Source organism: Rhynchophorus ferrugineus, unplaced genomic scaffold (assembly GCF_030347505.1).
Source record: "Rhynchophorus ferrugineus isolate W39M unplaced genomic scaffold, kcgeb_rfMv2 rfM2, whole genome shotgun sequence".
Lineage (NCBI taxonomy): Eukaryota > Metazoa > Arthropoda > Insecta > Coleoptera > Curculionidae > Rhynchophorus > Rhynchophorus ferrugineus.
Window position 1 is genome coordinate 18,420,807 of NW_027472581.1, and position 23,334 is coordinate 18,444,140.

A 23,334-nucleotide genomic window follows, 5' to 3' on the forward strand; every position below is an offset into this window, starting at 1 on the left:
TCATCAACAATCATCACATCATCTCCATATCATGTAATGATAAATATTTTATGTGGTGAGACATCGTTTTACTTTCAATGGTTTTACATTACTTTCATAGTTCAAAAGGTAATATACATCTAGTCGAGTCTAATTGAATTTGATATAACTTAAATCATCGAAAACCTAGAAATATGCAGCCCTTTGGAGGATATAAGTCATCACTTCAAACACTGTTAGGAACGATAAGATCTATAAGAAATAGTATAAATAGTATGAAGATAATCTACAAAGAGCTCCATGCAACGTTCAAACATTGTTTTAAAAAAATATATAGTCAAGAACAGCAACGAAATTAAGGATAAATTGATGATGATTAAAATAGGCTTTTCAAAAAAGAACATTCGGCCACCCTTGGCAACACCATAATAAGAAGAGTTCTAAATAAAAGTTGATGCAAAAGGTTAAAAGGTAGAATAACATTTAGTTAGGTTTTGTAAATTATAATATTGTTTAATAATTCATTGCTGACATAGCTTTTTTCATGCTAGAAACAGGAATCCAATAAAAAAATCCCAACAAGTTGTCAGTAAAGGCTTTAATTAAGGCTTTTAAAACATAAATTGCGTTTTTAAGATAGCATGTTAAAGAGTGACATATTTCATATTGTCATTTAGTAAATACACGTGTCGAGAAATATATGCATGCAAGAACTGATAGGATTGTGATAAAGATTGTCTACAATTTCTTCGATTTGGATGAACTCCATGAGATGGACGACACAGACGAAGAAATCAACAAATGGTGGAATGGCAAACTAATGTTAGATTGGAAATTAACAGCTTAGTTATTGGCTTGACTGCTAGCTCAGAATGTGATATAGAGTGAATCTTTCTAGATGTGGGAACATTATTTAATACTGACAATACTAAGAGAGTGTGATGAGAGTCACAACTAATGGTGAGTATGTAATTAATATAGGATAACTGTAGAAAATCTTATTGTAGAGTTTAAAAGATATATGTGAAGAGACATGTGTCTAATTGTTCAAAATATATATGGGCATTAGGTTAAAATGTACGAAGAGAGAATGAATACTAACTTTTTTACAGATATGGAAAATACATTAGGGAGAATGCAGAAAACGCAGCAATTTAATTTGATTAAAACAAATGTACTCAGGTAGTAATAAAAGAAACTAAGAAGACATACAGTGATAGATTGATGTGACAAGCAAACATAACAATGAAGGAAACAAGAATTAAACTTAAAAAACAAATATGTTCTCTATAAAAATGAAGTACATTACTTGGGTGTACAATTATTAATTGGGTCGATTAAGCCTCGATTTGACGTGAGTTCACTATATCATAAGATAGACTATAAGTAAATTTATATACCAATAAATATAAATAATATATTTTTTGATGGAAGAAGCATATTAAAAAAAAAAGAAAATAATTCAGAAGCACAAGCAAATTCTAAGACCTCTATAAACCTACGGAAGTTAGTACCTGTTTAATAAATTATTTTCTTATAAGATATTAACATTTTCTTAAAAAACAAACCTGTATATGTACGTTATCTTGGCTTGGTTTTATCAGATAATTAAAAAAAGACAAGACAAGAGATAAATTAAATACTTGATGAAAAAATGATGTATATTATTTTACTTGATTTAGATTTAGCAATTAGTTGACTAAAAATGGCAGTACCTCCATATTACTACATATTAGTGCTAATTTTTGTATTATTAAAAGCTGAACATGACTGTGAATCTAATTCGACAGCTGAAGACTGTATCAAAACTAATTGTGTTTGGCTTAATAGCTCAGTGAGTAATAACGTAAGTATTATTTTAAATTAGTCTATTTTAACATTTTATTTTAGATAAACAGTAGATGCACCGGCAAAAAATCACTTATAAAAGTTACTTTGAAAAAAGGTACTGTATTTGTAACAACTCAAAATAAATTTTGAGGATTTATAGAATTATATTCTAAATATTTTTAATACATTCCAAAAGACTTATCTTGGCGTAACATAAACACTTCAAATTAAGATGTTAATATTTTCGTTAGCAAAAAGTGAAAAGTTTTTTTTTTTGAAACATGAAATAATATATTAAGATTAGATAAGATTTTTAAATGTACAGACTTTTTATCGTTTACATTTTACCGTTTAGGATACTAACTAACCTTAGTACTAGTGATGCTCCTCTTAGTTCAGACATTATATCATGTTTTCTGTAATTTACCTTTGACATTTTGAATTATTTGCCGCTCATCTGTTGTGATGCTTTCTGACAACCAACACATATTGTAACTGGACTTCGTTAACTGAATTTTTGGTTTAAACAGTCAACAGTTTAAAGAAGTTATCAAATATTAATTTTAAGCTCACTTTTAATTGCTATGTAACAGTAAAATGTTTTAAAATGTATGAATTTTAAAATTATCATATCAACGAGTAATATAATCAACGAGTTTTATGATTTTCCTTCTTGGCAGATCCTGTTTAGTTATTAACTATAGCCCTATGGTGCAGTATCTTCCATAGTGATTTTAATACCATTTTAAATATATTTACTATTAAACCTCTTATAAATGGCTGAAAATAACTGACATGTTCAATCCAAAAATAAGATAATTTAAGTTATATACCAAAGAGTGTTAAGTTATATAGTTTATGTTATTCAAAATATAGGTCAAGTTGTAAAAGCATATTAAATTTTTTTAAGAATAAGTTATAAATTCCTCAAAATTGCATTCCATCAATTTACTAGTATTCCTTCTTATTCTAACCAGTGTTGCAGATGGAACGCATACTATTGATTTAAGTTATCTCAGATCCAATGAGACTCAACTAGATGTATACTACCTTATGGATTACAGTAAAACGATGTCTCACCATATAAAATATTTAGCATCACATGGAGATGATGTTCGAATTTTGAAGAACTACACTTCAGTTTTCCAAATTGGCCTCGGTGGTTTTGTGGATAAAAATAAAATGGTTTCTTTAGAGCAATTATCGTAAGTTATATTAACCGTTCAGTTAAATAAAGTTGCTTAGTTATATATTAATTGCGTAGTTCAGTTGCTGTAAATACGAGGGGAAATCAAATATAAACTGTACTTCTTCAATGCTTTCAAATCCTTATCCTTCAAGTGATTATTTCAAAGACGCAAACCAAACATAATCACAAGGTGACAAGTCAGGACTATCGGGGGTTTCCCAGCGTATTTCTTCCAATTTATTCCTTGTCAAAACTGCGGTGTGTGGCCTGGAGTTGCCGTTGATTAGTAATGATGAATTGAACACTTCCTTAGCTGATACTCAATTCTGATAAGGTTTCTTTAATCCTTAACCGACGATCACCACAATAAGCTCTCGAACAGCACGGATGTTGTCATTTGTGAGACTTGTTGTAGGCGTCGATAATCACTTTCATTTTCGACAGGTTCTCGCCCATCTCTGAATTCTCTGACCTAGGTATACACTCGATTCTGAGACAGTGTAACATCCACAAACTGTGCCTTCAACCTAGTGAACTTTCCTGATGGTTTAATGCCTTCATTAGTTAAAACTTTTATGATGACGTATTGTATCACAGACCTAAATCATAAAGTAAAGAACTGTCGGGCATGCAATCCTCTAGATCGGAATTACGTACTAAGCTAAATAGTAAAATTACTTCTTATATATGATTCGCCCTCGTATATATTTACTACATGACAACAGTTATCAATAACATAAGTAAAACAAACGTTTCAATTAAATTTCTGTGAATTTTATTCAATTAAATTTTTTGATAAAATATTGACTAGTACCTAGTTAAGGTCGAGCTTGACTCATGCCATTCTAGGTTCTTTGCCTGTGTAATATTACGAGGAATTATAAGCAAATAATAAGAATTTGATTTATGTACTCTTCTCTCTTTCCCACCAGATAATGTGCTCTCTAGTTGCCATCGGTTCTATTATTAGAAAGAAGACATAAATGTAACGATTTTACCACTACTTCTCATATTTGCAGTCAATTCGTGGATAAGTTGCCTCAATAGCTTATGGGGTTGTATCGAATTAAAACTTTTACTTAGTATTTTTTACTTGTTATATTATTAATAACCCGTCGTCCATTATAATTTTTGCAACAAGTACATACACAATTCTTATAGAAAAATATATCGAAATTATTTGATGGATTTTGGGAATAACGTCATATTGTTTACTCTTAATAATACTAATATACTTATTAGTCATCACCATCGACACTATTTTTTAGATTATATATAGATAATAACAGTAAACTGTTAGTTTATAACCAATTTGGGCGCCATGTTCATTTTACGTTATGTATATATTCTATTTTACATTAATTGTTACTAAACTATTAATCGATATGAAAATTTATTGTAACGCATACTGGTAGGATAGGATTTTGTGTACCTGGTGATTTTAATTTTTCTTTACATTTCTGTCAACGTCAACGTCAAAATTGATAGTAGCTAGATGCAGTGTATGTTTGAGTGATGTATCTGCCAATGAAGACCTGTACTTCGATTTTATAAGCTACATTGTTCAATATGCACTTCTACAAAAATAGGTACTGCCTATCATTGAACCAACCCATTTTAGGCCAAAAATCGTCAGTTTTGGGAAACGTTCAACAAGGAGATTAAAAAATTCAATTCCTGATTCTGTTCTACCCTTAGCTTATAAAAGACCATCTCCATAGGTTGTACCAATTTCGTTTAAAAAGACTCTAAATTTTCTAAACTTTAATCAAATTGGTCACCGTAACAACTTTCATAGCATTCATTTGACGCAAATATTTTCCACATAAAGTTTCTTGGTGAATGATGCGGTGGAATAACGGCCAATCAATGTTATTTTGGTTTTAAAGTCCCACTGATCTTGTCACTGTATCTGTTATAGCTTTGGCGACATGAACCACAATACGAGAACATTAAGAAATCCTCCGTACTCTACAACAGTTTTATTATACTTTTCAAAATATAATCACCCATGTCATTTATTCGTCACGCCATCGTTTGATAATATAATGCTACGAATTCAAAGTTTTCTGCCAAGTTAGGCTGCATGAAGCGTTTAGCCATTGGAACTACGCATTTTTTATTAAAATTCCGTGACTAAATTATTTCTTAGCTCTGACTAATTGTAACGAGACTTCATATGAGGTAGCCAAATTTTAACCATTCTTCGTACTTACTCTAGAATACATACTTGTTTGTTTTTATTGGTTTTTTTTTGTATTCAGCTGTCATAAATGTTCTTGCTTCACGAACATGTTTTTTATACTTTTCTTCATGTAAAGAAGTATAGTGTCATTTAACATCCTATTCTTTACTTACTGACTAAACGTGCATACAATTTGTTAAATTAAATATTTCTTTTGTAGTTAAAAGAAAGAGTCTGTGTTTGTTATTGTGTAAGCTGCTTCTTAGCTATAAGCTGCTAAATTAATAACCGTAAAGTCTCAACACAAATAGAACACTTTATGTTAAAAAAAAATCACAATCTCTTAATGTTGGGGATAAAATAGTATAATCCCTACTTCTTATTCAATGCACGGTTTCCTAAACTTAGCCTCCGCTTAGCAATAGAGATAAGAGATAAGAGATACCTGTTGCCAGAAAGATGTCAGGATTTCCAAAAAACCGAATTACAGTATTCTCCCTACACAAATTTTGTTATTTAAATAAAGAAAATAAAAAAGATTTGGCGGGCCGTATTAATTCAAACCGCGGGCCTTTTTAATACATATTTTATGGTTAACATGAGACAGTATACATTTCAATGTGGTACAAATATATTATGGTATTTATCTACCCATTAGCTGAAATGTGCGTAAGTGTAATTTATTTTACAATAATTAAATTATCTATTGATTTTTAATAACTTTAGTCTATAAAGTTAATATATTAAATAATTAAAACAATTAATACAACGTTCAAAGAATAAAATACCACATAATCGCACATCTTATGACATTAATCATTAAATCGTTCAACGCAAATTATGTAGTTAGTTCCATTTGAACTGCTGCCTATACTATGTCTCCAGAACCATATCAATTACTATTTTAGCCGCTAGATATTTTAACAAAGAATATTCTTAGACGGTTCTTCTTGGAATCTATCTTGGAATGACATTTTCGCATATCTCAAGGTTCTTTTCACAGATGTATATGCTTTCCGATAAAGTGTATACATTAATTTTTTCTCCCTATAAAATATATAAATATAATTTTACATAATCTTAATATTCTTAATCGTTTTTTAAAGTTGCCCAATATTTCCAGCAATACAGGATTAACCGAAAATAACACAAAATTATGTTTAACTCTTCATAGCTTTTAGCACAGTTACTTTGCGTTTTATTATTGTTTTAGATGTAAAATTTAGGGGTTTGTCTAGGATTTGAAAAAATCAAGATCAAAAACAAAATTAAATTTGCGGTAAAACATTACCGGATTTCGATTTTAAAAATTACGCATCCATAGTTTATTTACGTACAAAAGAAATGACGAATAATCTATCATGTTAGAGTAGGAGCTGTCAGCGTTTCGGTCGGGCCCTAAATATTTGTTTATATATTTTGAATCATCGATCTGACGGCTATTCCTGGTTACTTGATTTGGGCCTATCTGGTTTTATTGGAAATTATTTGTTTATTGCGCACATAACACGAAACTGTTAGGCCTATTTATTCCTCGATATAAGATTTAACAGGGATTATATCAGGCACACACATATGATGACATAAAACCTGCAGAAAAGAGCCTACCAAAGGCTTTTATGGGACAATTCAAAGAGCCAAACGCCTTGAAAATGTGGACTCAGGGCTCGCATTGGTGGGACCACGCAAAATATTTCCACAACTTTGCCTATTTAAGTTGATCCTGTATATAACACTTTATAATTTTATAATATGAATAGATATATATATAATTTTATTGGAAAATGCATCCATTATTTGCTTGCAGATTGTCAAGTATTTCTACAAAAAACAACACCCAGGAAGAAATTTTTGAGTATAGGAATATGTTGAATTTAACACAAGACACAGACGAGTTTTTGGTAAGTAAATCTGAAATTAAAAATCACCAATTTCCGATATAATTTCTATTTTATAATATATTTTGAAATATTTGTTATTCATTGAATGAGACAAGATAGTGTTAAATTTTGTCAAAGAAAAAGGACACATAAATGAACTTGTAACCGCCTATTTCCTTCCGGAACACAATAAGCAGAAATATGTACAGTATATTCAAAATAGCAGTGAATTCAACTCATCTAAATTTATAACTTTAAAACGTCGCACTGTGTCTGCATTTAATTTTGAGTTATAGTATATTCTGGCTTAGATTTATAACAACATTCTAATGTATATAAAATAATCAAACAAAAATATAATAAAATATCATTTATTTTGACATTATAGATTATCTAATGCATACGTTTTTGGAGGATTTTTACTATAATTAATTAGCCATAATAGTTTGTAAGTTGGAGTTGTTTCATTATACCTAGAATAAACTATTTTCCAAACCACCTATGGTATACTCTGAGTACCTTAATCGACCTAATTAACAATTGTATATCCAAGTAATGACTTTTACTTTCATTAGAGAGCCTATTTACCTTTTTAAATTTAGCTCTTGTTTCCGTCGTTGTAGTGTTTCGTTGTCAAGTGATTTTGATATCTTACATCTGTAAAGATAAGTGTACAGATGTTTACATCTTTCTCTATGTGTACATCTGTGTACATCTTCCTTGATAATATTCTATTTAACCACTGCATTTTCCCTAATACATTTTCTATATTTCTAAACGGTTAGTAATAGGTCAATTGAAATTGAAGTCCGCGGCCTGACACATATATGATACTACTAGAATTAAATCCGTATGTTTTCTTAGTTAACCCTAACTCTTAAAAGGTGCGTGTATAAATTTAACAGCTGCCGGATCATTAGTTTGTGAATTATAGCATTTTGACTGAAGCAACTTTTGTTATTGTGAAAAAAATTGATAAAAAAGAATTTCGCGTGTTGATAAAATATTGCTTTTTGAAGGAAAAAGAGGTTGTTACAGACGAAAACATTCAAAAAATCCCCAGAATGATTTTGAATGACCGTAAATAGAAATTGAATGAAATAGCAGACAATCTAAAGATATCAACTGAACCTGTACATCATATCATTCACGAGTATTTGAGTTATGGGATAGCTCTATGCAAAGTAGTTGCCGCGCGAGCTCACTTTTTACTAAAAACTACGACGATTTGATGACTTGGAGCAGTGTTGGAAGATGATCAAGCGTAATAAATCCGAGTTTTTACGTCGATGTGTGACAGTGGATGAAACATGGCCCCATCATTTCACTTCGAAGTCCAATCGACAGTCATCCAAATGGACTGCACACGATGAACCCGGTCCAAAGTGTGGAAAAACGCAACAGTCGGCTGGCAAGTTTATGGCGTCTGTATTTTGGGATGCGCATGATATAATTTTCATTGACTATCTTGAAAATGGAAGGAACATCAACAGCGACTATTACATAACCTTATTTGATCGTTTGAATGACGAAATCGCTGAAAAACGGCCGCATTTTAAGGAAAGGAAAGTGCTGCTTCACCAAGACAATGCACTTCGAAGTCCAATCGACAGTCATCCAAATGGACTGCACACGATAAACCCGGTCCAAAGTGTGGAAAAACGCAACAGTCGGCTGGCAAGTTTATGGCGTCTGTATTTTGGGATGCGCTTGATATAATTTTCATTGACTATCTTGAAAATGGAAGGAACATCAACAGCGACTATTACATAACCTTATTTGATCGTTTGCATGACGAAATCGCCGAAAAACGGCCGCATTTTAAGGAAAGAAAAGTGCTGCTTCACCAAGACAATGCACCGTGTCACAAGTCAGTAAAAACGATGGCAAATATCCATGAATTGGGCTTCGAATTGCTTCCTTATCCACCGTATTCTCTATATCTGGCCCCCAGTGACTATTTTTTGTTCTCAGATCTCAAAAGAATGCTAGCTGGGAAGAAATGTTCGTCGAATGAAGAGATGATCGTCGAAACTGAGGCCAATTTTGAGGCAAAGGACAAATCGTACTACAAAAATGGTATCAAAAAGTTGGAGGATCGCTATAATTAGTGTATAACACTTGAAGGGAATTCTGTCGAATAAAAAAAACTAATTTTGTCAAAAAAATGTGTTTTGCTATAGTAGGCCGAGGACTTCTCAATTGACCTGATTCCTTCTCAGGTCATACATTTTAACCAAATGATCATGAATAACTACACACATATCTATACACGCAGTTATCCTATATTAATTATATAGTTACCTTGATTGGTTTCCACTCTCATCGCTCGGTCGCTAATTATCAGCATTAGATTATAATCTCATGTTCGGAAAGTTTCATTCAATCACTGTCAGTTTCTGAGACGTTATTCAACTCAATAAATGAGCCGTTCATTTCTAATCTATCACTTGTTGTCTAATCTATATAAAGCGATTCGAAAAAAGCAAATTATATAAAATTTAAATTATATAAAACTCAATTAAACACTTCAATTTACAATTAAAACAATTTTTTAATTTAAATTAGTTCACTATTTAGCATGGTTTCTCTGAAACTTAATTTATGTTTGGCTTAATTACAGTGTGCTATGTTATAGTGTATTTATTGTCCATAACAAAAACTGATGGTTTATCCTAAACTTGATTCATAAGTCGGTGTAAAACATATTGTGCAGCATTGTATCTCATTTTAACTATAGTCAATTCAAAATAGCAGTGACATGAGTGTCAATATGTGTCTTCTCTAAAGTCAGACAATATGATCCTTGTCATTTTATTCGATCTAAAAAAAGATAGAATGCTGTTAGAGAAGTTCGAACATGTAACATGAGCCTGCAAAAGTTGTCCGTTTACCAGGCGTATGAAAATTCTTCAAAATATTATAATTACGAGTTATAAACCGGCAAACGTTGTTTTAATAAATTTGAAATCTCCGCAATTTTTATTGAAAATATTTTTTGGCCTTGCACTAATATATCTCAAGAAATAAAAAACAATATAACCCATAGAGTAGTAGAGATGCAACTCAATAAGGGACTCTGGCGCAAAGTTTTGTTCTATCCAACATCCAGAGGGAGCCATAACGGGCCATTCGAGTAATTTGATTGGTCAATTTAAATCTCAATTATAGGCACCTGTAAGAAAAATATTTTACTGTGAAAACATTTGATTGGCTGATTAGTAATGTTTGGCACGTGACAGCCTTAAAGTCATGTTTAATTGACCAATGAAATTTAAATAAAAAACAATTTTTTTCTGAAATAAATGTATTAAATTAAATTAAATTAAATATACATATACATATAATATTTAAATATAAATATTATCTATAACAATAAATATAAATTTAAAATATAAATATTATCTATAAATATTATAAAATCTATTTAGAAATAACGATGGGTCTAATAAAAATTTTGATGGCTTGAGTTCACTATTATTTTCAATAGATTATAAAATTCATTCATGATATTAGATAATTTTATAAAACATAATTTCAACAATAATAACAACATTTTGTTTTATATATTATAGAGGCGGATAAATAACGCTACAATAACAAAACATAAGGAAATACCCCGAGGAGCATTGGATGGTATCCTACAAACCACCGTCTGTCCCGAAATTGGGTGGACAGATGATGCCGAGAAATTCTTAATAGTTGTAACTGATGCTAGATTCGCTTCTGCTGGTGATGGAGACGTAAGTACAAAGTTTCGATTTAAACTGACAAAAGAAAGTAAATATTTTTGTTATATTAGATTAGTGGAATTACGAAACGTAACGACGGAAAGTGCCATTTAAAATCTAACGGATATTACGATGAAACATATAAACAGGATTACCCATCAGAAGAGCAAATCAATTCAGCTCTGAAGGAGAAGTCCATTAACATTGTATTTGCTGTTACCAAACAAGTTATGAAGATTTACAAGAACTTGACTAAAAGCATAGAAGGTGCATCGGTAGTGGAACTAAAAAATGACAGTTCAAATATCATTGAACTGACTAAGAACCAGCACGAACAAATCTTATCTTCTGTCAAGATTAGACATAACGCTACTAGTGAAATTAATTTACAGTTCTCTACAAGTTGTTCTGGAGCTACTAACGGTAGTGACAAATGTGACAACGTTCAGCTTGTAAGTCATGCCAAATTTATTTTGACATTCCACCAACAACAACCAACAACTAATTATTATTGTTTCTATTATATTGCCTTTACTTAGAATGTTTTGCTCACTTGACCATTTTACAAAAATCACCATTTGCTAGGTATAATATTTCAATGAAAATTTTTGTTAAGTTTGATTTTATAGATTCTCAATATATAAGATAAGAAGTTTAAATAATATAATATACTAGCAGCATTATTATCACATATACACTTAGTTCTAAGCTTTTTTGATGTGACACTGTCAGCTTCTTATTACAATGATATTGAAGCCTTAGATTCGTCTATTTCAAAAGTATATGCAGAGGAACATGTATTATGATTTTCATTTTTAAACCTCCCATTATACTTCACTTGAAAAACTATTATATTTGTACATATTTCTAATTGTTTTTAACTGTGAGTCAGATTTCCCTTTTCTATAGATAAGGTCATTTGCTTAAATTTATTTATTACAATGTTACTAGTCTTTAACAATTTGTCTTTAAATTAATTTGAATCTAGGTATATATCCAGGAGGACCCATCGGCCCTATCTTAGTCTCTGATGTGCAGCTCATTACACTACACTACACAACCCAAGAACAAATTGTTTGATTCTTTTGAGTCTATCTCCTGTTCTGATGCTTTCCAAAAGTCCAAATAATTTGATATTGACATTTGAAATATTGATATTGCCCCCTTGCAATTTTCTTGATTTACTGGGTGACAGTCGGTATTCATCGGTCTGGACTCGATGTAGGTCAGTCCTTTAGTATTTGGTTGCGCCCACAGTACTTCTCAGCACTCAGGAGTCAGGATTCTACTCAGGACAATACTCTCAAGGGTGATACACTGATTATAGCTACCCTCCAACTTTTCGGTACCATTTTTGTAGTACGATTTGTCCTTTCCTTCAAAATTGGCCTGTTTCGGCGATCACCTCTTCATTCGACGAAAATTTCTTCCTACCTAGCATTCTTTTCAGATCTGAGAACAGGAAACAGTCGCTTTGGGGCAGATCTGGGGAATACAGTGGATGGATGGATTTTCGCCATTGTTTTCACTGACTTGTGACACGGTGCATTGTCTTGGTGAAGCAGCACTTTCTTTTTTTTTCAAATGCGGCCGTTTTTCGGCGATTTTGTCATTCAAACGGTGCAATAAGGCTATGTAATAGTCGCTGTGGATAGTCCTTCCTTTTTGAAGGTAGTCAATGAAAATTATTCCATACGCATCTCAATATACAGACGCCATAACCTTTCCAGCCGACTCTTGCGTTTTCCCACGCTTTGGAGCGTATTCACCGTGTACAGTCTACTCGGATGACTGTGGATTGAACTTGGGAATGAAATGATGGAGCCATGTTTCATCCATTGTCACATATCGACGCAAAAACTCGGGTTTATTACGCTTGATCATCTTCAAACACTACTCCGAATCATCAACTCGTCGTTGTTTTTGGTCAAAAGTGAGCTCGCGCAGCACCCACTTTGCACAAAGCTTTCTCATAACCAAATATTAGTGATTGATATGATGTACACGTTCAGTTGATATCTATAGAGTATCTGCAATTTCATTCAATTTGAATTAACGGCCATTTAAAATCGTTTTCGTCGGTAACAGCCTCTTTTTGGCGTCCACTGCGTTCACCGTCTTCAGTGCTCATTTCATCATGTCTAAATTTAGCACACCAATCCTTTATGGTTGATTTTCCAGAGGCAGCGTCCCGAAACGCGACATCAAGCCAACTTTTTGCCTCAACTGTATTTTTGCCCTTCAAAAAGCAATATTTTATCAACACGTGAAATTCCTTTTTATCCATTTTTTCACAATAATAAAAGTTGCTTCACTCAAAATGCTATAATTCACAAACTAATGATTCGACAGCTGTCGAATTTATACACGCATCTTTTGAGGATTAGGGCTAACAACATATAACAGCTAAATAACATATGGATTTAATTATAGTAGCGCCATCTATGTGTCAAGCCGGATACTTTTCAATTGACCTGTTATCTATACTTGTTTTCGCGGAACATCAACAATTCAGAGCATCAGCAATTTATTATATAGTGTTAACTGTGATTTTCTTCTAATTAGGGTTAATTCAAAGATACTTAGCGTTATTGGATTGGTGCATTTCCTCGTGGTACAGCTTTAGCTATATTTATTGTAGAATAGGTTTGCTTGTACAAGGCCGTCGCGCCATACCTTATCGAGGATTTGTGACACTGTTGGGCCGTTCACCAAATAATAATCTATATTTTGAACTGTTTATGGACTTTATTCACTTATTTTACTTTATAAACACTACACATGTTATCTTAAAGTTATATTCTAACTTAACCTAACTTTTTAATCCGACAATATAGCATATAATATAATTATCAATATAATTTCACAACAAATCAAATTTTCCTAAATGTGTTATAAGAACTCACAAATTGAATCACTTCCAATTTTACAACAACCGTAATATGTCAATAACCACCTTACATTTTATTTCATTTAAACCATAGATAATTTCAATTAAATTTAAGCAACATTTCAATTCAAATATGACTAGGCTTCGTTAAACAACCAATACATTTTCAACACGTTTACACAATACACAAACTGGACAGTAATTTGTGAAGCCCTTATTACCAAACAAATAAATATACAAATATAACATGTAAATAACTTGCGTTCCTTATAACACATTCGATTCATAACAAAATGTCCACAAGTAATGAACATATCTTTATAAATTATTTTAACAATTATAATCTTGGACGAACTATTTATTATTTTAAACTTTTGCAATTTTGACAGAAACAACACCTGCTGTGGTGATGTGTACATCATCTTGATTATTCTTTTCTTTTTCCCACTCGGAGACCATACAATGAATAGTTATTGAATATATTTCACTACTGCGTTCTCCCTATAAACACCGTAATGACAAATGTAAAATCCATTTCTTCCCTGAACCATATCAGGACCAATATTTTTTAATTTCAAATTAACTTTTAATATATTCCAAGGAAACACTTCTTTTTTACGGTTTCCATTAAAATCAAATTGTTTTATGACCGCCATAGCCGCCACCAAATTATGATTTTTCAATTTACCAAAAGGATCACATCCCTGTGTCATATCTAAATCTCTGATTAATTTATTTTCCAACAAAAAAGGCCAAACCTACACTTTCACTTCTTTTAGTATTTGTTCACATTCACTCTGAGTAATATTAACCTTACATTTTGTTTTATTTTCAGTACTTGTACACTCAACACCACTTCGTGATAAAACTCATGTAATCAATTGTTAAAATTTCCCTTATCAGAATTCTTGCTTTTCTTGATAACTTTGCATTTGACCTGTCCTATTATCAGTTTTTGTTTTATTTTCATCAAAGGTCTCTAACATTTCAATCCTGATCTTTAAGAATTCCTTAAATTCTGTCAAATTTGGTGTATGATTTTGAGGTTTTTTCTTCTCCCAAATATATATTAAAGATATTATTAAATGATTATAAGTTTCCGTACCGTTATAACACCCAGTTTATTTAAAGAATATAAGTGATGATTAATCCCATGTAATATATTTCGAAGGTCAGCATAAGAATCTTCATTCATATTTGGTAGCTTCACTAACAGGTTTAAGTGATTGTTTATTAATAAATTTGGATCGTCATATCGACCGAATCGAATATTATAATTTGCAGCTATTAAATCAATTCCAAAAATTCCACCTTCCAAAGCACCCTTTAAAAAGTATATTTTCTCCAAACCCCAATAGAATGATTTCAATGTATCAAAGAGGCAAAGGTATCTTTGAATTCCAACCAATTCCTAGAATTACCGTTAAACTTAGGAATAGTTGGCAATTGAGGTCTTGAACTAATGGTAAGAGATGATGGTTTCAACATTGAATTACATTGTTCTTGATCATTCAATTGTTCTTCGGATTTATTTACATGTAGGGTGTGCTGATATAGTGATATTGTTCTATAATACAAAGTGTCAAATACTTCTGTTTCTCTGCAATGATCTGTTAAATCATTATTAAGAGTTCATCAGCCATTTGACTTTGGAATTATTCAAATTTACCCAAGAGTCCAAATCACTAGGGGTGCAGGTGCAGTTCCTATAACTTTATTTATAAATTGATTTGCTGCAGTAAGTTGTCTCTTAAAATCCACCCTACGATTGATCAAACACTTTAGATCTCTTGCCATGATTGAATCAATTAAAATTTTACAAGTTGATACCAATAATATCCACGAAATTTTCCAATATTTCAATAAATTCCTTATATTATATCTATGTATAATACCAATTATATCTCACAAATATTACAATACTTATAACTTTTAATTACACAATTACTTACAATATTCTTAAGTTTTTAATGTGTATAAGTCCATAAACATCCAAGTTCTCCAAGATCCAAGTTCCAATTCCAACAGTATTCAGCTAGCCAACGTCCAACTAGTTAACCAGCTCCAAGGAATTTATAGGAATTTATTATTTATTATTTTATTTTATTATTTTTTTATATTTATATTTTTTCCAAGGAATAGCCAATTAACTTTTAATTAAATAACTCCCAACGAGTTAATTACCACAAAATTTTAAATCTTCTACCAAAGACTGTCTTCACTACTTACAGTGACCAAACTTAAAATTATTGTTGCTTTTCTTGTTTCCAGTCCACGACAAAAACAAGCCACGTGATTTCCAACCACAAAATGTCGGCCCAATACTCCAAATGTATTGGGTTTTTTTCTCTAAATATTCTTCGCAATATTCACAATTGCATCCGGCTCGAAGAACCCATTTTTTATGGCGATTAACACGCGATTTCGGTTCACCAAATAATAATCTATGTTTTGAACTGTTTATGGACTTTATTCACTTATTTTACTTTCTAAACATTACACATCTTTTCTTAAAGTTTACATTCTTGTTCTATCTTTACAATGTTTTCTTTTTCCCGGTTATATTCTAACTTAACCTAACTTTTTACAACTGGCAAACACTACAACTAATTACATCGACGACATCGGAACTATCTTACCCATCGAAGAAAGAACTATTGCCCATCGAAGTGCAAATCATATATAATTAAATGCGTTGTCACATGTAAAACAGTCACATCTAAGAATATAGTTGAACAAACCTTTTTCAATAATCGAATATTTGTTAACAAACCTAAACTAAAGTGGAGGTATTATTTGATTGTGATTTCAATTCAATTACAATGAATAAAAATTTTAATGAAAGTCGTATTATATCAATTACAATTAGGTATCGCAAATTGGTTAAGCGATGATCTTCCACTTTTGGTTGATCTGAAATACAAAGAATAACCCTTCCATTTTCTAACTTTGATGTAGGATGTAAATTATAAGAGCTTTTCTAAAGTTTATCATTATTTACATTACTTAAAATATTTCTGCCCAAGATGGCAAATTTTCAAAAATTAATTAATTTTAATAAAACCGTCACATCCTGGAAACTAACATGTTATTATGTTTTGCTTTAAAAAAAAATAATATTTACATTAGATGCTACAAATATTATGTTATAATAACAAAAATGTCCTTAAAATTAAACACAAAAAGAGAAAAAGCAAATATCACCTTACAAATTGATGTCCTACAAAATTCTTCTTAAAAACTTTGAAATTAGAGGAAAGAAAAGTAGTCTGCAATTTTTTACCTCCTGTTCTCTAATTAAGTTCCTAGATAATTGCTTCTAGGATAATTCTATAAGTGAAAGAGAGTTGTTTGAGAAATAGTATCAAGAGAAAGTCAGGACAAGTGAGAAATAGTAAAAAATAATGGATAACCAGCTCCTTTTTGGAATATATTTCTATTTTCTTTTTATTTTTGGAATTGTGGAAGAATATTCTAGATATTTTATTCTATTCGATATGATTAAAAATATCGATATTAGTATCGACGAAAATATATCGATTTATGATTCAGTTTTACGTTGAGAAACCTTAGAAAAGAGACAAAGATCATCGATCAATTCGGAGACAAAACACACGAAAAACCCGAATTTACTTTAGTTCACAACTCATTTAGTTTGAATATAATAGAAATAAATAGATTATAATATGATTGCTTACAATGATTCTTTTCGAAGTATGCCTGTTGATTTTTTTAGAGTCGACAAACTATTCTAATTTCTATATTCGCAAAGATAGCAGAAGAACAATACTATCATTCCATGTTGAATTAACTATATTAAGTTATTAAGATGAAGGAATATTAGTCCGAAGAAATATGTAATATTATGTATTTCGATCAGCGATATATCAAGCGAACCTAGCTGTTTGTTTAGTTTCAAGTTAATTGAGTTTTAGGCTTCTTTATGGTTTCAGTTTCATTCCACAGTGAAAATTCGTATCTACTATAAGTGTAGTAGTAAGAGTTAAAAACAGATCCATGAAATATAATGTGTTTTTAAAGGAAAATTAAATGTCTTTATATTTTAAAATCCTTTCATATTTTATAATTTGTAGACTATCTCTTTATATTTTAAAATCTTTTCATATTTTATAATTTGTTGACTAATTCAAAAAACATATATTACTTTTTAACTGATCAAATGTTTATAATTGCAGGTTGGCGATGTTGTCAATTTTAAAATCACAATAAAAGTGTTACAGTGTGAAAAACTAAAATCCCAAATTATACACATATATCACCCTGGGATAAATTACGATGTATTTGTTCATTCAGAAATACAATGCGATGATGGGCCGAAACAACCAGGAAATAAAGTGAGTGTTTAATTAATTATTTGACAAATATAAGCTAATTTAGATTAAAATCTGCTAGATGACTATATTTGAAATGTTTACAATTGAAATAAAAGTTATTTCTGCGAAAAATAAAATTGAAACAAAAATTGATGGTAAAAATACTGTCATTTTAAATGCACGTTTAAAGGCTCTAGATCAGCAAGTGGTGTTGTTGTTTTGGTCGCACTGGACGCATTGTAGTACGATAAGTTCTACAACCCTGTCGTTCAATAAATTGTACGACATGGCCGGACCGTTTGGAAAAGGGATGATTATTGTATAACCTGTAGTACGACAAGTTATACTAAAAGCTGTACAACGAATTGTGCTGGTAGTTGTAAGATAAGTTGTACGGGCTGCAGTACAATTTGTACTAGTTGTAAGACAAGTTATACAACAAGTTGCAGCCAAGATATAAAACAAGTTGTACAAGTTGCACAACAATATGTATAACAAGTTATATCACAAATTGAACAACCTCAGCCCATTCGAACTTTCGCACGATTTGTTGCACGATAACGCCGTAGATTATGATTTATCGTGTCGACGGTCAAATATGGTTGTACAAATTGTCGTACTGTAGATTGTACAAATTTTGTTCTACTATAAGTCGTACAAATTGTCGTACCTTTTATATATTTTAGAATGACAAATATTATTTTTGACACTTTGTAAATAGATTTAAACGAATTTAATTTCAATATATGTTCACCTGCTGTAATGATAAACATAAAATTTTCTTCCTATTCAACTTGTCCAAAAGCTATAGTTAATAGAGTGTCCAGTACCGTAGTAAAATCTACCAAATGTCTCGCGTGGTAGAGATAAATTAAACCGTGTGTCAGAGCTACAGCTACGAGATGCATGTTTACGTGATCTAGTGGCACTATACAGAGGTATGTTATAACACCGATTGTTTTAGTGGATCACAGTTTCTATCCCTGAACACTTGACAAAAGGTAAAACAAAAAATTGTACATGTTTTTGTTTTAAAATATTTAAAATTATTTATAGAAATTTATAGAAATATGTAATAAAAATAAAAATTGTATTTGTATGGGTACAAGTCTTATTTATATGTGATTTTAATAATATTATGTTATAATTAGACATTCTAATATGCCTGGATGGTATGAGAGTCCCAATAAACTCAAAATAAATTGTATATTTTTGTTCCAAAGCAGGAAAATATTGAGAAATGTGAGGTGCGTGATTTGCCAAGGTGCGAACCAGACGATATAATTTCTAATGTAAATATTTACTATAAAAAGTACTTTGTTGTATCTAAGGTATTGTTAACGTAATATCAAGGTAAATAATACAATTTATAATATCTCAGGTTAGGCCTTAGTATGTAAGTTTCTAATGTAGTTATTTTTTCAAATTTTTATCAATATATATTTTACCAAATAATATATAAAACTATATTCAATAAAACTTGGGTTTAGTCGCACAAATGTACATAAAGTCAATATATATTTATTCCAACTTCGAATGGAAACCAGACAGAAGAAAATAGACCGGTTTGGTTGGCGCAGTGGTAAAGGCAACAGGACGGTCCATCTACTGTTGCGATAGTCGCGGGTTCGAATCCTGCTGGGGCATGGTCGTAAATTTGTGTTTGTGATTGTTCTTAGGCAAGAGTGCAAAATTGATGGAAAATGATCCCAACCACGCCAGTAACCAGGATGGGTAAGACCAGATGTCTTCTGAGATGATTTCTAAGTCACTCGATAGTCGTTAAAAGTTACCACATACTATCAAAATAAAAAAAAAATTATATTAAAGCCTTCAACAAGTGTTAATCAAATCAACATGGTTATATTACTAAAATAAATATTTTTGTGATTTCTTATTATAGTCATCTAGACTATTCAAGAACATATAGTCCTAATACTATTACAAATTAGTCTAAAATTGCTGTAATAATATTAATATAATTTTTCTGATTTTTTAGACTAGCTCGAATACAGAAGACGGGGAAGAAAAAGATAAAGGTAATAATATTAATTTTTATTCTAATAATAAGGAGATGTTAAGCATAAACATATGATTTCAAATGTTTTGATTACGAACTATTTTTTTTAAAGTAGTTTGGCACGGGGCATCACTTTTGTTAGGTCTTTGGCTATTGTGACTTCATGAATGGAGGTTGGGGGAAATAAAACTGTGACATGATTATGGATGTAATCCGTTATCCATGCCATTTACTTAATGTAAAATCAAATGTGGTAATGAATACAATATAATAATACCCAATACAAGATAGAAATATTCATGCATAGAGTATATACTACTCTATGCTGTATATATGCTGTATATGCTATGCATAAAGTATATACTACTCTATGGATTTTCTATAGGCTATTTCGTTGTCTTTCATTGGTTAGTTTAAATTACCATTACGGACACTTTCTATAATTTTGAGTCTTACGTTTTAAACAAATTTGTACCTGCGTTATAAGTCTAATCGTGTCCCAGTTAGTAAATTTGTTGGTAGGATTAGGTTTCTTTATTTTTTTTTTCAGAATTGTTGCGCCTAGTGGTGTCATGAACCACAGGCAATATAACCTATATTCTTTATATCAGCGGTAACTAGAATAATATACTTTTCTAATCTCTAAATTGTTATGTACAAACTAAACATAAACATATAGTTAAATGGATGGCATCCCTTCATAGTAACACTTAAACACGCTTCGGTATACACGAAAGTAAAGGATGAATAGACAAATTATTCAAAACAGATATTCAACATTTTCATTCGATTTTCACAATAAACTAATTATTTTAGTGTTATAATGATTTTCTTTTTCTTGCAGCTTCTAGAGAGAATGAAACAAAATCATCACCATGGATTTCAGTTATGGTTACAGTTATACCAATAATAATAATAATAGCAATAATTATAACAATATGGTACTTTCGTTGCAAAAAAACATCCACAGCAACCCAAAATCAGCAATCAGGGGACGAATCTATTCCACTTAGATAAGATCAGAAGTATATTTGATGTATTAATTAAAATAATAAATGCCTGAATGTTAAAATTACTATCATGTAATTAAACTATATGTATGTATGTATGTTATTACTCTTTGTTTACTGTACTTTATTTATTACATTATATATAATATGTTGTGTGTTTAAATAACTACACCACTGAACATTATAACAAAGTGTCTTTCAAAGTTGTATAAAATCTAAGAATACATGATCTTTCTTTACTTTTATGTTATAAACATACATATAAAATAATATATGAATAAAGCTATTTTGATATTGATAATTGACTTTAAGAAGTATAATAAAACAATAAACAAGACAATTAGGTTATTTATTTTACAATATAGAACAACACTAGTTACAGGCATTAAATTAACTATTAATTTTTCAAAACTTTTCAATTAATAAATGTCAGACATATCTTATACATTAATTGTTAAACAACTTAATATTTAGCAATACTTTAAAATGTTTCCAAATTTACCGTTAATAATTTAAATTTTTTTCTATTTGTCATATGCACTTCATCTTTGCAAATTATGTAGTTAATTTAATTTTAACACCTACATATTTTCGTTAGTTCATTTAGATATTCATGTCGTCTTCATTTTATATCCATATTTCTCACCTAAAACATATATTGTAAAAACAATAAATACACTACGCTAATTAAAAGAATAATTCCTTTGCTTAAATTTGCTTATTTATTCCACACTTTTGTCTCACCCTTGCAGATAGCTTGCAGATCTTGTTTATAACACTGCTTTCTACTTTGTTTTTTATCCCACGCGGTAACTAACAACTCACCAACAAATGAAGCTGTTACAACAAATGTATGATTGTTAATATTCTTTGCTAGATTCATTTTAACTCTTCATACATTAACGTATTTACGAGGGTTACTAATTATATTTTCGAGAAAAAATTGAACTGAATCGTGAACATTTTCGTGCGATGATTTTTTATGATTTTCGACGTGGATTATTACAAGAGTGCATCAATCAACTTAATTTGACTTTTGGCGATGAAGCTCCATCAAAAACCACCGTGTATCGCTGGTATAGTGAATTCAATCGTGGTCGTAGTTCGCTGTCCGACGAGTTTCGTGAAGGTCGTCTAAAATCGGCTCTTGTGCCAGAAAACATCGATGCTGTGTGCGAAATGATTAAGCAAGATCGTCAAGGCGTGCCTAAGCATTAGTTCCACCAGCCTATATGTGATTTAACATGAACACTTAGCTGTGCGAAAGTTATGTTCTCGTTGAATCCCACACAATTTGACAATCGCTCAAAAAAGCTCGTGTCGATTGGTGCAAAGAACTGCTTAAGAAACTCAATCACGGTGCTTCGAAAGACGTTTATAAAATGGTGACGAGTTACGAATCAAGATGAGCGTTCCAAGATGAACCAAATCCAACAAAATTTGTTCGCGCACGAAGTACTCCAAAGAAAATGGTGGCCTGTTTCTTCGGGAAAACTGGTCATATTACAACAGTACCTCTAGAGGATCGTAGTGAAACAGTAAATTCTGATTGGTACACAACCATTTGTTTGCCAGAAATCTTCGGTGAAATAAGGAAAACAAACATGAGACGCCGGTTTGTTCTTCATTAAGACAATGTGAGCTTTTACTCATCGGCTCAAACAAAATACTATTTGAGCATTCAAAACATCGAATTGATGGGTCATCTGCCGTACAGCCCTGATTTGGCACCCAATGACTTCTTTTTGTTCCCATCTGCGAAAAATAAACTGTGTGGTCAACGATTTTCATCGCCCAAAGAACCTATTGAAGCGTTAAAAAATCATGTTTTGAAGATACCTCATTCACTAGAATAAATGCTTTGAAAATTGGTTTGAACAAGTGATGCAAAAGTGTAACGATCATCGTGGCGAGTACTTCGAAAAACAATAAAAATATATTCGCAGCTTAACTATTTGTGTTTTTTTTTCCTAGTCCTGAAATATAAATAGTGACCCTCGTATTACCTGCAATATTCAGTTAGTGCTTTGTTAAGAAATGCATGTAATGGAATACAGAAATGAATACTTAATACATGAATTCGTTTTATTTCATTCTCGTTAATTTTTTTATTCTCTGGGCACCAGACATCTACAGATTAAGTCAAAATCTGATTTCGATATTCCAAATACCTTGTAAACAAAGAAGATAGACGGATTATTGTCATTGTTAAATATTGTTAATCTATGTTTGGATGAAATTTTCACATATATCAGGTTCTTCTTTCGCAGCTGTATATACCTTCCG

General features: G+C 31.0%; 1 protein-coding gene and 2 long non-coding RNA genes across 3 annotated transcripts; 1 reads left to right on the forward strand and 2 right to left on the reverse strand.

Annotated features, from left to right (window-relative positions):
* The first annotated feature begins 1,647 nt into the window (after positions 1-1,647).
* LOC143190043 (integrin beta-PS-like) lies at positions 1,648-23,121 on the forward strand. The gene is made up of 9 exons (XM_076394117.1): positions 1,648-1,813; positions 1,870-1,924; positions 2,795-3,014; positions 6,991-7,084; positions 10,639-10,806; positions 10,866-11,246; positions 17,881-18,039; positions 20,018-20,057; positions 20,883-23,121. Exons 1-9 carry the CDS (start codon positions 1,685-1,687, stop codon positions 21,053-21,055), a joined length of 1,419 nt encoding a protein of 472 aa, XP_076250232.1. The 5' UTR covers positions 1,648-1,684; the 3' UTR covers positions 21,056-23,121.
* LOC143189955 (uncharacterized) lies at positions 7,456-9,465 on the reverse strand. Its single transcript, XR_013004121.1, has 3 exons — positions 9,368-9,465; positions 7,652-7,720; positions 7,456-7,592 (listed from the first exon to the last, which is right to left on the reverse strand). It is a non-coding gene; the product is annotated as an uncharacterized LOC143189955 (long non-coding RNA).
* Positions 21,572-21,931, reverse strand: LOC143190058 (uncharacterized). The gene is made up of 2 exons (XR_013004153.1): positions 21,793-21,931; positions 21,572-21,694 (listed from the first exon to the last, which is right to left on the reverse strand). It is a non-coding gene; the product is annotated as an uncharacterized LOC143190058 (long non-coding RNA).
* Positions 23,122-23,334: the final 213 nt, after the last annotated feature.